Raw genomic sequence first — 17,239 nt, forward strand, 5'->3', positions numbered from 1 at the left:
AAAGTCATGGCTGTAGCTGTGGCCCTGCATGCTAGGCCTCTCATCTGCAAACTAGGCAAATTAGGTTTGTAACTCAGACACAAAAATAGCATTTCAGTTCTAATTCTGAATTCACTCAGATTTTGTATATTAATTTGTTCATGTTTTGGATTGATATTCAAAAATATAGAGTGAATTAATTCACAAGAACAGGAGGCAGTAACATAGAGTGTACGTGAGGATATCTATCTGCATGGAGTAGTCTTCACAGAATTTGTACTCAAATTCTGCAGTCTTTTTCTTGTCTATGTTTATCTCACAAAAAAAAAGAAAAAAAAAAGAAAAAAAAAAAAAAAAAGGATGTGATGTAGCCTCATGTCTAGACTCTAGAACATTTATGTGAGGAGCAAAGACTAAAGTACCAGGCTTTAGACATCAGGCAGGGGACTCACACATTCCAGGACTGTGTCTGCACATCAAACTACAAGGAATGGTCAGTGTCAATTATTGAACTGATCATATCCCTTAGGAGACTGCTCACAATTTTTTGAAACATTTGAAGAGAGGAGAAAGAATTTTGTTTTAAAGGCATTGGTGCTGTTTAACTTGTAGGCATGATCATTGTTACTTTTACAGATTCTTTTTAAAGATATATACCTTTACCTGAGAAACCTTTGTTTCTCCAATATGCTTAAATCAGGAATTCATATGACTAGCCAGAAATGTAACTGATATTTACAGATTTTCCAGGAAATTGAAGTAATCTGTGATTAGCCTTATGATGGGCTGTAAAGGCAGCCACGTAAAACAGCAGCTTTGTAGCTGCAAATACATCCTCATAAGCATCGCTACTGCATTCAGTCTGACAGTGGATGTATCTATAACTACATAGGCAGAGTAGTATACTGTCTATACTGATAATAAATATATCTCTCTCTCTATATGTGTGTGTGTGTGTGTAATGTCATGGCATTTAAATTGGAAAATGTTTAGCCTAGCATAGTACTGTCTAGTACTGCCTAGTATAGCTTTGGAATTTGACAGGTGTAAATATGAAATTATTTTTCTGTAAAATATCATAGCATTACTTAATCTTATTTTCACTTGAATTTGCAGCATATCAGCTGAAGAAGTGCCAGCCTCCACCAATAGTTCCTCATGCTGATTTGTTTACAGAAGATGATGACTTTGGAATAGGTGATAAAATAGTGGCAATAGTATTGTGTCTCCTTTCTTATCTTTTCACCTGAATTTCAACAAAACTATTAATATATTTCACCCTTCACCTGAGATATTTGTATACTTCCGTTTGAAGTTTTCTTTTTCATTTTAAACTTCAAGATTTAAATTTTTTTTTATTTTTAATTTTTAATCTTTCTTTTTTTGTTAATAACTTTCAGGAGATTTTGTCAAGTACAAATGTCATCCTGGTTTTACTCTTGTTGGACAAGATATATTAACCTGCAAACTGAATACACAATTGCAGTTTGAAGGATCGTCTCCAGTTTGTGAAGGTAAATAATTGCTTGTGTGGACTTATGATTAGAATGCATTCTATTTTATGTTGCTAAATATTAAATATGAAACTCTAGGTCACTGTATTTTCCATACGATTATAATGCATTCTACTTTATCTTCCTAAATAGTAAATATGAAACTCTAGGTCACTGTGTTTTCATTAATTTTTAAAAGAAAAGTTATCATTTATTTTTTCAGTATCTTAGAAGTACATATCAATTTTGAATTGATCTCTAAAATTTTTTGATAGATATCCAATGCTTTAGAATCAAAAGAAACTTGCCTTTCAAAGGCACTATCACTTGTATATTGAAAAATAGCCTCATTTAACTACATTATCACTGAAACTCTGCGTTTTAAAATTCATTTAAATGACTTAATACTATTTCACAACAAAGCAAAGATTTTTCTTCAGTCTTTGAGCAGCTTTAAAAAGTGAAGTGCCTCAAAATTTGTGGGGGAAAAACATTACTGATGAGATGCCATTATTGAAATTTTAACGTAATTTATTTCTGAGTAAGTCAAAATGTGATAAAAGATTCTCACACTCATAATATACTGTGATTACTTTTAAAATATGATGTGTTAGTATCAATGAAACATATTCCATATTTTGAAGTAACAACATCCATATATGCAACAGATAACACTGAAATGCTCATTTAAAAGTGATTAAAGGACAGTCTGCACTTCCTACCAAATAACAACAGAAAAGGGAACATGCAATTGGTAAGAACAGATATACCATATCAGACCAGGAATCCATGTAATCCATGATCCATATGTGGCACTGGCCAATAATGATTTAGTGACAATCATAAGATCATTGCAAGCATGAAATGAATTAAGACCTCCAACAAACTGCAGCTAAGCTGCTCAGGCTAATTTGAATCCTGTAGATTTTTCTTTAATGGATTTATTTAATCCTACTTTTAACAATGCAAATGTTTTAAATTCATAAAGTTTTATGGGTTTAAGTTATGTAGTACATGAAGAAGTTTCCCCTTATGTTTGATTTGAAGCTGACACTTTGTTTGCACTTCAAGTCTTTCTTCAAGTTCTTTCAGGGAATGAAAGAGTACTGAGTTATTCTCTATTCACCATATTAATGGCATGATTCTACAGTCTAGAATATATTTCATACCTTTAATAATTTTTGCCAGCCTTCTCAATACTTTCTCCAATTTTACTTTTACGGTAATGGGTTATGGAACTGCAATGCTACCTGATCTTAATAGACTTGGAAAAATTGTTACTTGCTATGCAGTTTGCACTGTTTTTCAAACAATTTTTGGAATGCCTTATTGTATTTCTGCACTTTATCTGTTGTAGTTTATGATTGTTTATATTATCTTTATTTGGATTAGCTTCACATTTTTGTAAGATGTCAGAAAATATTTTATTTTCCTGAGCCATGTCACTATGTTGTAGTAGACAAATACGTTTATATGATAGAAAACCAGATTCTAGGAAATTGTGTAAAAATTAAGTTTGCTGATATACCTAAAAAGCAAGAAAAATCAATTTCAGTGACCACTTCTATATCAATCTGAATTCATGACTTTCAGAGCAGCTGTAATTATATAATGCCAGACTTTTCTTACAGCTCCCTTTCCTTTCCTGTTTAAAGAAAAGCCAGCGCACTGGGCTGTCTGAGTACAGGCTTTCTCATTATGCTTGGTGCCATGATAACGTTCTAAGTATTGTCCAAAGTACAGAATCCTGAGAACCCTACGGAAAATATTATCATTGTGCATAAATTAGTTTGCCAGCAAGATGCTGAGCCTTTGTCATGACCTCGAGTTTTAAGGCACCATCATATTCTTTCCATAGCGAACATGAGAAAAGGCAGGTAAGTCAAGAAGCTTGGTCAGGTTTTTATTAAAAGAGCCTAATGAAATTTCTTCAAAAATCAGGTTACATAATGTGTTTCTTGTAATTTGTATATTATGCTATGCAGCAGAATTTTCTCACTGCCCCGTCACACTCAATTACATACCTTTGTAAAATGTAAAAATCTCTGTTCTTTGCTTTTTTTTTTGTCTGTATGCATAAATTCATGCAAACGAACTAATAACAGTGCTCTGTATGTACATTTGCAATTAGATGATTAAAAATGAATTTTAAATAGTTTGATTATGTGCTCCAGTATGCCTGGAGAAGTTGTTTTATTTTGTTTTTAATATTTTTTCCTATTATCATGCCAAAACATTTAGCAGTAGCTATTTATGAAATACATTAGACGAACTTATATAACAATTAAATATTTTCTGATTCTTCAGTTTTTAATTCTGCATCTGCAGTTTCCTGACTGGTGAACTTCACCTCAATTACTAAGTTTCTAAATGTGTAAAGAGTTGAATCGCCCTCTAATTTAAGTGGCAGAGAGTTTGAAAGATATCTGATATAGTGCTGATGAATATAATATTAATGTGTTAGTTGACTGATGAGTAAAATAAAAAATAAACAATATTTTTGCCTTACCTGAAGCAATTAATGTGACTTTTTATTTAGGAGTATTCTGTTTTGCCTTGCTACAGGTGACAGCTAATAGAGAACAAAAGGTCTAAATTATGGACAGTGAGCTTTGCCAATTTGTCACATCTTCCGGCTGTTCATTCAACCCACAAAGCTGCAAAGGAGCAATATACTTTCTTCTTATCTCCCTATATAACTGCCAGAATATTCCTTTTGTAAAGTCCTGTCATATATTTCTTGTGAATGGTTGAGGCTGGAAGGGACCACTTGTCCAGGGAAACTTAGCCATAGGGAAGTTCTTGTCTCGATAGCTTGCTGTAGTAGGAGACCTGGCCTCTGCACTAACACAGGAGAAGCACTAAGCTGCTTACAACTTTAAAAGACTTTCATTTTTAACTTGAATTTTCTTACATTGATACACATTCGAGGTTTTTGTTTTGTTTTGTTTTGTTTTTACATAAATAGTATTTTTTCCTCTTGGAAATTGTTCTGTTAGTAAGGTTTTCGACTTCACTAGTAGAGTGAGTATAATAGGATACGTGAAGGAAAGAAGCCATACAGCAATCCTGCACTGATCTATGTCTTAAGTTGTTTACATATGATGATGTATTGAAGGAAATTTTATGAACTTTACGCTATTGATTTGTAATATTCTCCCACCATATAAATGTTTTTTGTTACAAAGCAGTATCATGCTTCTCCTGAATCATGTGAGAAGAGTATGAAGGAACATCTGCAAAAGGTACATCTTTCCCTGTGGTAAATACATTATTTTCAGGCCAGTTCTTAAGAACTAGCTTAGAGGAAGAAGAAAACTAGGAAAACTAGCACATATTTATTGTGTTAATGGTGAATTTCACCTACTTTTGAAAGAAAAGACTTCTTGCTGTTATATTTTCAAACCTAGCCAACAAGCTTTCCTTCCTTAAACTTTTATCTTCTCTTCATTTCTGATGTCCTTTATTTGACAAAATTAATTGATGTGACCTAAGAGCAAAGCAAGTGAAAGACAAAGGCAGAAAATACAGCTTATGTGTTTTTTAAATATTACCTTTTCAGTGGAATTTCCTAGTCCTCTCGCTTTTTCTTTCTTTCTTCCTTTTTTTTTTTTTTTTTTTTTTTTTTTTTTCTTTCCAACAGAAAGCTAGCAATTTACACTTTTTGGGAATTGTGAAAATTTTCTCTTCTCTTCTCTTCTCTTCTCTTCTCTTCTCTTCTCTTCTTTCTCTTCTCTTCTCTTCTCTTCTCTTCTCTTCTCTTCTCTTCTCTTCTCTTCTCTTCTCTTCTCCTCTTCCCTTCCCTTCCCTTCCCTTCCCTTCCCTTCCCTTCCCTTCCCTTCCCTTCCCTTCCCTTCCCTTCCCTTCCCTTCCCTTCCCTTCCCTTCCCTTCCCTTCCCTTCCCTTCCCTTCCCTTCCCTTCCCTTCCCTTCCCTTCCCTTCCCTTCCCTTCTTTTTTTTTAATCTCTGCATTTCCTTACCTGGTTCCATTTCTGTCATATGCTTGTGACAGATTTTCTTGTGTCAGTGAAGAATATCTCAACAGTCACTTTATGACCATTTTCAGCAAACTCATCTCAGATTTTTCAAACTATAATATTCCATAATTCTCATTTGAAAATCCTCCAAGCCAGATGCCATATACCTCTAATAAGCAAAATAATAACTGGAAAGGTCTTACTTGGTTGACTTGGACTGCTTGCAGTATAAACTCTGCATAAAACACGTGTTTTCAAATGATCTAATATGCCTAGAAGTCCCAATATATTGTCATGTTTTGTAACAGACTTAATTCCTAAAGCCCTAAAGCTTTTATATGTGAATAATCACACCAGTGTATATAGATCTCCTGACCGTAAACATCTTGATTTCTGACAGGTTTTTGGATGATTCGCTGTAATTGGTATTCTCTTTTATAAAAGCAAGGTTTATGAAGCTGCTCCTTGTTTCTTTTTGGGCTGACAGGAACTTTGCTGTTCATTCCATCTCTAATATGTTTTAACATGTTTTCATTTGGAATCTGAATCTGAAGCATATATATGTCTGAAAAAAAATAATGCAACCTTTTTTATGGAAAACACTTTATTTCATTGTTATTCTTATTGCTCTTCTTGTTGTGTCCTTTCTAGCACAATGTCCAGCAAATGAAATCCGTACAGAATCATCTGGAGTAATTCTCAGTCCAGGTTACCCAGGCACATATCCCAACTCTCAGACCTGTTCTTGGACTATAAAGGTTGATCCAGGATATAACATCTCCATATTTGTAGATATGTTTCAAAGTGAAAAGCAGTTTGATGAGCTGGAGGTATTTGATGGTAAGAAGGATTTAAATTCTATGTTGCTATGAAAGAGCAACAGCTCACAGAGTGTCTTGATTTCAACTATTGGTTTTGTAATATTGTGATACATAACCAAATCTACAGAGTAGTGCCTTAAATCTAAATCTGTTAGTTAATGGCAGTTTTTATAGATGTAGTCAAGAAAGTTTTTTATTTTATTTGGTATTTTCAGAAGAGGAGCAGCTGCAGCTCTCCTGTTTAAAGTCACTGTCATTCAGTTTTTCTGTTTCCTCAAAAATGCATGGAGGTGTCTGAAAGGAGAAGTTAACATGCTGTTTTGTAATGGATCATTTCTACTACAGAAATACTTGTGGGGTATAATTTCATATAGTCCAATTTCATAAAATAATTTGAATCCATATACTCAAATTTGAGTCCAAACACCCCATCTACTTTCAGTTGATATAGCAAAACTGGTGCTATATCTTATTTGAAAATGCTTATATTAAAGAATTTGCTCATCTGTTTTAGGGCAAATGACAAAAACTCATTTCCTGGAATGTTATTCATGGCAGTAGCCTCTCGGATGGCACTATTTAATTAACAGCCCATTCTTATGTTTCTGTTGAATTCTGAGCTTATTACTGTGTGTTCTGCTCTCACTGATAGATGAGAAAATCTGGTCCCTGATTGTTCTTTAATATATTTTTATTCATTTGGAGATCATTAACATATCCTCCCCCATTAATCAAGAATACATGATAACTCTTATATAACCAATTAATACTCACTATATGAGTTCCATAAAATGAAAAATATTAAATGGTCACATGTTTCAAGGTATCTGCTTTGCTTAGGTAGAAGGCTTTTAGTATCTAAAATCTTATTATTTTCACTTTTTTATAACAATATTCAGAAGAAAAAAAAATCAATATTTTTCACTCTTTTAAATATTCTGTATCATTAAGTGTTTTTTTCTTTTTCTTTTTCCTCGATAATGTGTGTACTGACCTGTGTCAGGCTTGCAGAGAAAGTCATCTGAAAAATCTCTTAAAAGTATATTTTTCTCCAGTCTATTTTGTATTTAATATTGAGACAATATATAGCATGCTTGAGAATTTTGTATTGGTCTAATCACTTTGTTTTCTTTTGAAAAAGTCTGCTTAGACTGCTTAATGATCCTGATGAATATTTTCTTTTTCTTTCTTATGCATTTAAATTTAATGAAATCAGATTATCAATAATAGATCTGAGAGGAGAATTAATATAGTTGCTACATTTTTAAGCATTGTCATTTAATGACATACAATCTTATTGTTATATATTTATTTCTAGTGCAGCTCTACCAAAACCATTTTTTCTACCACCTACCAGCAAACTTAATGGCATATTTATAACCTCTTAATGTAGTGCCATGTAGAGATTCCTAAGCTTGCTCTCAACAAGTTGATATTTAAATATGGCTCATTGCAGTGCCTTGCCGAGGTACTTGTTTGTGTCCCTGTGGCCACATTAGCAATGTGCTTTGCTGGGCTAATTAGTTTTACATCACAGTATGATGAGTTAGTTGGGACAGAAGGCAATGCTGATGTGGCTATACCATTTTCAGCTATGGATATAACTCAGGCTAGCTCATCCAGATCTGGCTTAGTTATTTCTATATATTGCTAAATTTTGCAGTAAATATAGATCATATCCTACTGTATGTGGTCCAAAATAGTATAGTTTTGTTTAAATTAGTGTAACTGAAACGTTGTTTATAACTCAGATAAAGATATATCATTGAGTGTGACATAGAAATGACATAAAGATTGACAGGAAAAATGTTAGAGAAATAATATTCACTAAGGTACAGACTTCTGATGACTTTATAAGGCAATTTTGGAATGCAAAGGAAAATAGTGAGTATGCCTGAGTCACTATATTGTGAATTATGGTGCTTTAGCATTCCATTAACGAGGCCACTCTGGTCAGCCCAGAGCAATAAGACCATTAGCCATTTCATCTCCCCATTATCAGTCAGAACTCTAGGAAATCCCATCTATATTCTAAGCCAGAGAAGCCATACATGTACCATGAATATAATTACCAAGGTCTTTTGAACTTGAAAACACTGCATTAAGGCTACTTATACTGAATAGTGCTTATTTAATACAGCAAATACCTTTGATGTTTTTTCCCCAAATAAACCATCATAATTCTATCACTGCAATTAGACAGTAGTGTCTACTTTTACCTAACATTCAGGAAAGCCTTATATGTCATGTCAGCACCCTAGAAATTGAGTACATGTTTTTTTCTGTACACAAGTTCTGAAATACTAAACAAATCAAACTCAGGAGAACCTAGGTCCTGATGCTTAATTGCCTGGATGTCAGCTGAAAATCTGCCTTCTGGCAAGGTCTAGAAAGTGAAAATTAAGCACCACTCCAGTATCTGAAAAATGTTGTCTGACTACTCATCATGTCATGCTGCAATCTAATTTCACCATCACTATAGAGGAAGGGGTCTCACTTATTCATGTATGGTAGATTTTTATTTGCAATAATACTCTTTTAGCCCCTTTATTTGAGAATTTCTGAGCTATAATAGTACCTCATGAGCCAACCAAATTGTATTAAACCGATTTTACTCTCTAGGGAGAAGCACAGAGAAAATAAATGAATTGTCGTGTTCTAAATCATTATTTTCAGCAAAAATAGGAATTAACCTCAGCAGTCCTCATTGTCTATCCTACAGTGTAATCATCAGACACTACCTCTAATCATAAACACAAATATCAAAACATTTAAATTAGGGTGCGCTACGCAACCTGCACCTAAATCTGTACTTACTTATTCTTATTTTGTGTATTTTTTATTACTTGGAGTTTATTTATTAATATTTATTTAACTGTATCATTGCCATAGTGGTAACTAAATGCAGTTCTAAAAGACTGGTAAGCTAAATTTTTATGGTTATCTGTGGCTTATCTTCCAACCACTACAGTTCTCTGATTCTGTGGAGGACTGATCAGGCTGCAGCTAATAAAGCTCAGCAAAAAAGAAGCAACCTATTTATTTGAAATGTCTGTTGTGACCAAGATAGTGTTGGTTGAACTTAGCTTTCCAAAACATGACAAAACATAGAGTAAACAACATAGTAAGCATACTAAAAGAGGTTCGACTGGAGAAACGATAAACTTTGTATGGAGGAAGGTGTAGTTTCATGTTTTAGAAAGCATTCAAAAGGAGACTGGCTTGTCACGTTTTTTCCTTCCATTGTTGTATTGTTGTGTTATGTAACCATCCCCAAATCATTGTTACTGCATCTAGGGTTTTATTGTGGTGGAGATACAGCAGTTTGGTGCCAGGACTCTTTTTTTTTTAAGCATCATGTATGTTACTTTATGGCAACGTGAGGTAATCTTTTTTACATTTAAAAAATGCTAAAGTAAACAAATTATCTTTTAATAGTACTTAGCTCTAGTATATATCTACTGTAACAAAACTGTTAAAAACAGTTTAAAACACAAAAATGTGTCATAAGGTTTCTTATTCTTTCCTTATATATTCACCCTCTATTCAACTAAAGTATGGAAAAGATTAATAACATTAGTATTGCTTTAAAACTTTCATATTTTTTACCTCTGAAGGTTCTTCTGGACAAAGCCCTTTACTGGTTGCTTTAAGTGGAAATCACACTGGACAACTGAACTTTACAAGCAAAATGAATCAGCTATACCTTCGCTGGTCAACTGATCATGCAACCAGCAAGAAAGGATTCAAGATCCGTTACTCAGGTAACTGTTAATGATTTCCATTAAATTATATTTTGTGATCAACTCCAGTGCAAGCAGTGTTCTGCAGCAGTGCTGTGGCTCAAGGTGTGCCACATGGTCCTGAAATTGAGGAGACTCCAGAGTGAGGAGAGACAAGCCAGGACCCTTCAGCTCTCATGAGAGAGTGGCTGATGAGGTGTGTATGGTGCCAAGAGTGTAAGAGACCCAGACGTACAAAGGCAGCCCCTAACCTAGAGAGCTGGGAAAGGTAAAAGTAGCCTTATGAGGTTCAACAAAGGCAAATGTAGCGTGATGAAACTGGGGAGAAATAACCACATACATCAGTACAGGTTGGGGACTGACCTGCTGGAGGAGAGTTCTGCAGAGAAGGACCTGGGGTTCTTGGTGGACAAAAGGTTGGCCGTGAGCCAATAGTGTGCAGTTGTGACCGAGAAGGCCAGTATGATCCTTTGGTGCATTAAAAAGCATGGCCAGCAGGCTGAGGTCAAGGAAGGTTATCTCCCCCTCTCCTTTCTACTCTGCCTTGGTGAGGCCACATTTAGAATATGGTGTCTAGTTCTGGGCTCCTCAGTTCAAGAAAGACAGGGATCTCCTAGAAGGAGTACAGTGAAGGGAGACAAAGATGATTAGGGGCCTGAAACATCTCCCTTTTGAGAAAAGGCTGAGAGATCTGTGACTGGAGAGGAGAAGACAGAGGCGATCTTATCAATGCTTATAAATAACTAAAGGGCAGGTGTCAAGAGGATGATGCCAGACTCATTTTGGTGGTGTCCAGTGAAAGGCCAAAGGACAATGTGCTCAAATAAGTTCCATCCGAACATGAGAAAGAACTTCTTTACTGTGAGGTGACAGCATTGGAACAGGCTGCTCAGTGACATTTTGGAGTCTCTTTCTCTGGAGATTATCAAAACATACTTGGATTCTTTCCTGTGCAATCTACTTCAGGGAACCTGCTTTAACAACAGCTGGACTAGGTGGTCTCTAGAGGTACCTTCCAACCTCTGTGATTCTGTGGTTATAATCTATATGTAGAGATACTTGCTCTTACTCTGCTCTTTTTTTAACGTTGTCACACATACCCATTGAAGACACTACTCCTGGGAGGCTTGGTTCAGTCATCACTTAACATAATGTAAATAGTGTGAGAGAGAGAGAGGTGATAATTACTCTCTCTCTGTTGTTAACATTTGCTTTTTTCTGTGTTTAGACTTGATTAACAATGTGTGAGTGGGTAAGTGTTAATTTGGTGGCTAAAAATTGTCCATATAAATTAAGTAAAGAGAAGAATGCTATGAATATTTTATATTTTTCCAAGTACCAAATATATCCCATTCAGGTATGCTAAATAAATGCTAAATGGCACACTAAATAGAGAGATGATTTGCATATAATTCTCTCCTGTCCTCTATCATCCATACACTTTCAACATCATTTCTGGAAAGTTCCTCCTGTTGCTGAAAGAAGCGAGCTCAGCTAAGACCATAATTGTGTTCATTATTCTGGGAACTTGTGTAGCCTATTGTAGGGAACCTGCTTTAACAGAGAAGTTGGAGTTGAGCGCTTGAGATGCCTCCCAACCCGTGCAATTCTGTTATTCTGTGAACTTGAGGACTATCAACAGTTAGTAAATGGTCAGAAAAAAAAGGACTAGTTATAGAAAGCTTTATCTTCATCTTGCAAGAAGCGTTTGGAGTATTTTGAAAGACAAACTAAAACTGAGGGACTGGGGGAAGGGAAGTTGTTTTCAAACACACTGGTTAATGCTTGGCTGAACATGAGCCAGCAGTGTACCCAGGTGTCCAAGAAGGCAAATGGCATCTTGACTTGTATCAGAAATAGTGTTCCCAGCAGGAGCAAGGAAATAATCAGTCTTCTGTACTCAGCCCTGGTGAGGGCACACTTTGAGTACTGTGTTCATATTTGGGCCCCTCACTATAAGAAAGACATTGAGGCCCTGGAGTGTGTCCAGAGAAGAGCAATAAAGCTGGTGAGGGGACTGGAGCGCAAGTCTTGTGGGGAGTGGGCCTTCTATTATGAATTTACAGTGAGAAAGTAACACAGCTGTTACAAGAATAGAGATCATGTCATAAATTTATTTTGTAAATATCAAATTCTGTAGGTGATTGATTTTTAAGAATTGAGAAATTATTTTACACCTTACGTGTAAAAAAAACACCCATGTTTTTCTACACTTAGTTCATCAATTATTATGGCACTAGACACAGCTAATAATAACATTTGGGAAATGAAGAGAAATATGTAATCCTTATGGCAATGTTTCAGGAACAAACAGCTGTTTTGCTTTTTCTATCTCAGAAGCAGCCAGTGCCTGCTTTTTTTATCTAAACTTTTGTATATTTCAAATGAGATTCAATGAAAATAATCAGCATGAAAGAAGAGTAACTGTGAGTGGCAGCGTAAACAATTGGATTTGAATCTTAATGAGGGAAGGAAAAATACAAGATCCCAAAAAGGCTATTGATACCATGGCAGCTGTGTCTGAGCCAGAAGGCTTTCTTATTCTGAAGAACCTAGTGAAGTGAATTACTGCTCCCCAAAACCCTCTCCTTTTTCTCCAGCTATGCTTGTACACAGCATTTTGCAAATTGCGCTTTTGTCATAAATGTTCTTCTTTAGAGTGCAGGAATTTTCAGAAGAATATTTAGTGTTTACTTTAGCATACAACCTTGCATGTGTAAGCTATTTGTCTGAAGTTACTTGTATGTATTCTGTCTTGTAGTTGCAGAATTTTTGTTAAATAATAGTAGAGAAGAGCTATACTATTACAGCAGAAGAGTATTATTTTTAGGGCTTTGGCATATTACTGAGGTATTAGCATAACCTTAATCCATATAATACTTTTCTACTTTGAACTAACAAGGAGAGGAAGCATTTCATACAGTTGCAGGGAAGAAAATCTTTTTTTTTTTTTTTCTTTGAAAGAGAGATCTGATAATAAAATCACTGAAAGCAACTGCGAAAATAACTTTTTTTTTAATTTTTTAAGTGCTGGAAGTTGACTTCCTGGCAAAGCTGGGTTCTACCAAAATAAGTTATTTAGGTATAAATAGGGACAATCCATGATTGTATAAATTGGAACTTACTGAGCACTTTCTAGGAAACTCTACATGAGTTGGATCTGCAAAATGGCTTTGAAAGCTACCTGCATAACCTTTGGGCTTTTTTTGGTTCACTAATTTATAAGCTCACATGCAGATCCCTACACAAGCAAGCTACCATAAGCAGTATAAAAAAAAGAAGGGGTCAGTGATTTATTTTGAGTTGTAGTGAAGTGAATGAATGAAAGAACACTACAGTTGTAATTCCTATACTTCTGCACAATACTTGACACGCCTGCCAGAGAGATGGTGATTGAGAAGAAGGCCAATCCACTTGCTACCTTGAAAATTTATGTTGCCTCTATGATGTATGCAAGCTTTTGTTTAACTTTTGTTTTTTGTTGAAGAATAAATAAGGCAAGTGATTACTTAGTTAAATTGTGAGCTGCCAGTATATGTATTAAAACTCCACCATACATATCTATTTTATCTTTATTCTGTTATTATAGCCTCGTGTATTATTGCAAGAAAAGGAATTCTTCACCATTCATTTTCACTTGTTTTTTAATATTTGTACTAATTAAATGACTGTTGGTATTTTCTCTCCATTTTACTTGAAAAGCAAAGGCTGTTGATTGATTTGGTTTTGGTTTTACGTTTTCCAGTTGCTTGTTAGAGGTGACAGAAGAAGTTTATTGGACTGTTTGTTTCTTTTGTTGTTTCTAAAATTTTTGTCGGTGGCTTGCTGTAATAAGTGCAGCAGAAAAGTCACAAAATGGAAGTTCATATAGGGCTTTGAATTTAGAGCAATATAAACAGAATCATCTATAATTGTTGAAGCACTGATAAGAAAATCTGTACCATAAATAGAAGGCTATTTAGATAGATGTTTCTTTTTTGAAGATCCAGTCATTTACAACTTCAACACTAAAGAAGGAGTTGATCTTTACAAATTTACATTGCTGTTTTCATACAGCTTACATGTCAGATTTAAAAACAAACTGCAGAAGAATTAGAACGACATCCCAACTCTTTTTGTTGCTTCGTTTTGTTTTCCTTTCTGATTCTGTATATTTTAAACTGAAGTAATGTAGGGAATGGTTGGTCCATTAACTAAGGAACTATTTTAGAAATTGGAAGGTTTGTTTTGGTTTTTGTGACCTTACACTTAAGTCCCTATGTCTATTTTCTTATCTATAAAGTGAGAATGTTTAAAGTGAGAATGATGGTAAACTTCGGCATCATTGGTATTTAAAGAATAGCAGCACTGAAGCACACAAGATTCTTGGTAATACAGTGATGAAGACAAAAACTGAAAGTTAGAACAGTAGTTTGTCGACAAATACATAGGATATAAGCTAAAGAAAGGTAACATGAGATTTGAGGGAAGGCTTTTTGTTGATTTATAATTTCAAACATAGAGCAGTATTTAATTGGTAAGTCAATATTTAAAACATTATTTAACTAATAAGTCTGTTCTTAGAATAACTTATTTGACTAATAATCAACGATACAGCTGTGAATTAACATCCTTTTCTAAAATAAGTTATTGAGTTAATAAATGGTTGAGTTAAAATAAATAATTGAGGTCTTAGTGGGTGACAACCCTGTCCAAAACATAGAGGTCAAAACTGGATGGCCTTAAGGTCCCTTCCCACCCAAGCATTCTATGATTCTATGATTCGTTCATTCTGTGATTTTATTATTACCTATAAGAGTGATTTGTGAAAACATCTAGGATAGGTGGGCATCCAATTTCAAAAATATTAATTTTGAATTGGAAATTTTTTAATTGATCATCCCTTAGACAAAGCACTGTAAACAGCTTTGAAAAAAATTTCAGTACTCAGTAATATGTTTCAGATCTTAAGAAAATTTCCTCGTGAAAGGAAAACTATGGTTCTGCAAATTCAAAATCAGTGATGTTTTTTCAGTTTTGCAGTTATTTCCCTGTTGGTCTTCAGTTGAAAGTGGCAAATCGACATTATGATTTTAAGTGAGCTGAAAATGTTCTGCATGTTGCCTTGCAAAAACCACTGGTGTTTAAGAAGATTTAAAAAATGTGGATGCTATGTCATTTGGAAAAATAATTCCTAGATGAGTACAATCTTATGTCACTACAGTAACATTACACTATTATCACCTAAACCTGAAGTTCCAAAAAAGATCCTCTCTCAGAAACTGGCTGGAAGAAAAACATTTTATCCTTTTGGCCCCTGACACAATGCTGCAGTATTTTATCAGCACGCTGTCGAGAATCCTGTTTAAGTGCAGAATTTGAACTCAGCTGACAGTGGTTGTAGTTTTCAATCTGACATTTTTCAAGTATTTCGTTTGCCCTCCAGATCTTTGGGTACTTTTTATTTATTACCTTGTCTGTGGTCCTTTAGTTAGTATGTCAGTTTCTAATCTTAGAAGATGTTCTGTATGCTTTATGCTGGACTCTGAAGGGAGTTCAGTTGGAGGTGCAAATAAATACTTACTTATCTGTATATTAAGAAGGAAATTGATTTTAAAAAAATTGCAAATGCTTTCCTTTTTTTCAGAGTGTATGTAATTTAGACATACTAAGACATAATTAGGCATGTTGCTTGACTATCAACCTTTTCTGTTTCTATTTCATTGCCTTTAAAGCACAGAATACTGTGAGTTTTGGTAGGACTTTTGCATGGATGAGGTCTACAGGCACTGCTTTAAGCATTATCATTTGTTTCTGATGTACTAGCTACCTACTGTCAATGCTTTAAAATGTCATTGGCGAAGATTTTTATACGACCAGGGAGATGGATCTGAGTTACATTAAGTAACTTCTCTAAGCATAAATTACCCAAATATATATGATTTATATTACAGAATGCTCAGAAATTGGAATTGATTTTGCGTGCCTGATTTAAACTATTGAAGTATCAAGAATATACTACTGCAAATGAAATTATTGTAGATTGCATTTCAACATGTAACATTAAGGTTACAGAACATATGGCAAATATTTTCTGTTTAGAATTGCAGAACTGAGGTTGTTGTTGGCATAGTTTCCCATTGTCCAAGTGGAAAATTATGATTAGGCCTCACCTGCTATTCTAATGCTTTTCTGGGATATTTAAAATTAATTAGTACTTGAGAAGTCATAGAATCATAGAATAGCCTGGGTTGAAAAGAACCACAATTATCATCTAGTTTCAACCCCCCTGCTATGTGCAGGGTCGCCAACCACCAGACCAGGCTGCCCAGAGCCACATCCAGCCTGGCCTTGAATGCATCCAGGGATGGGGCATCCACAACCTCCTTGGGCAACTTGTTCCAGTGTGTCACCACCCTCTGAGTGAAGAACTTCCTCCTAATATCTAACTTAAACCTCCTCTGTCTCAGTTTAAAACCATTCCCTCTTGTCCTATCACTATCCACCCATGTAAACCGCCATTACCCCTCCTGTTTATATGCTCCCTTCCTGTACTGGAAGGTCACAATGAGTTCTCCCTGGAGCCTTCTCTTTTCCAAGCTAAACAAGCCCAGTTCCCTCAACCTTTCCTCATAGGAGAGGTGCTCCAGTCCTCTGATCATCTCAGTAGCCCTCCTCTGGACCCGCTCCAAGAGCTCCATGTCCTTCCTGTACTGGGAGTCCCAGGCCTGGACGCAGTACTGCAGATGGGGCTTCACAAGAGCTGAGGGGGACAATCACCTCCCTCTCCCTGCTGGCTACCGCTTTTTTAATGCAGCCCAGGATATAGTTGGCCTTCTGAGTTGCAAGCGTACACTGCTGGCTCATGTCTGTAAATTCAGTATTTCAGAAGCTACACTTGCCTGAATTAGATTATTTTGGAAAAATAAAAAATAAAAATGACAACAGCAAAACCTAAAAAAACAGTTGTTGTGTAATAACTGTGGGAAACTTGTGCACAAAATTTACAGAAATTTTGAGAAAAATGCATCTGATGATTACTTCTGCTGTACTTTGAAATTTAATTTTTTAAACATAATAAGAAAAATATTTATTTTTGACTTAAATGTCTGTGCTGTTGTTCTTTTAATAAAAAGTTTAAAATATTTTTTATGTTCATTTGCTCAGTGAATAATTGTATATTTATAAATGTATCGTATTCAAAGTAGATTGTTTACTAGGTTTGAATGACTTGCTGAACAAACCAT

At 35.0% G+C, this 17,239-nt stretch overlaps 1 protein-coding gene across 1 annotated transcript in view; it reads left to right on the forward strand.

The window, feature by feature from the left end:
• CSMD1 (CUB and Sushi multiple domains 1) overlaps positions 1-17,239 on the forward strand; it is a 1,002,456-nt gene that overhangs the window by 917,050 nt on the left and 68,167 nt on the right. The window contains exons 45-48 of the mRNA XM_085217921.1: positions 1,096-1,176; positions 1,380-1,493; positions 6,101-6,289; positions 9,888-10,034. Coding sequence (XP_085074047.1) covers positions 1,096-1,176; positions 1,380-1,493; positions 6,101-6,289; positions 9,888-10,034 — 531 coding nt within the window. The remainder of the gene's footprint in view (positions 1-1,095; positions 1,177-1,379; positions 1,494-6,100; positions 6,290-9,887; positions 10,035-17,239) is intronic.

Source organism: Meleagris gallopavo, chromosome 2 (assembly GCF_905368555.1).
Source record: "Meleagris gallopavo chromosome 2, MGAL_WU_HG_1.1, whole genome shotgun sequence".
In the NCBI taxonomy this organism is placed as follows: Eukaryota; Metazoa; Chordata; class Aves; order Galliformes; family Phasianidae; genus Meleagris; species Meleagris gallopavo.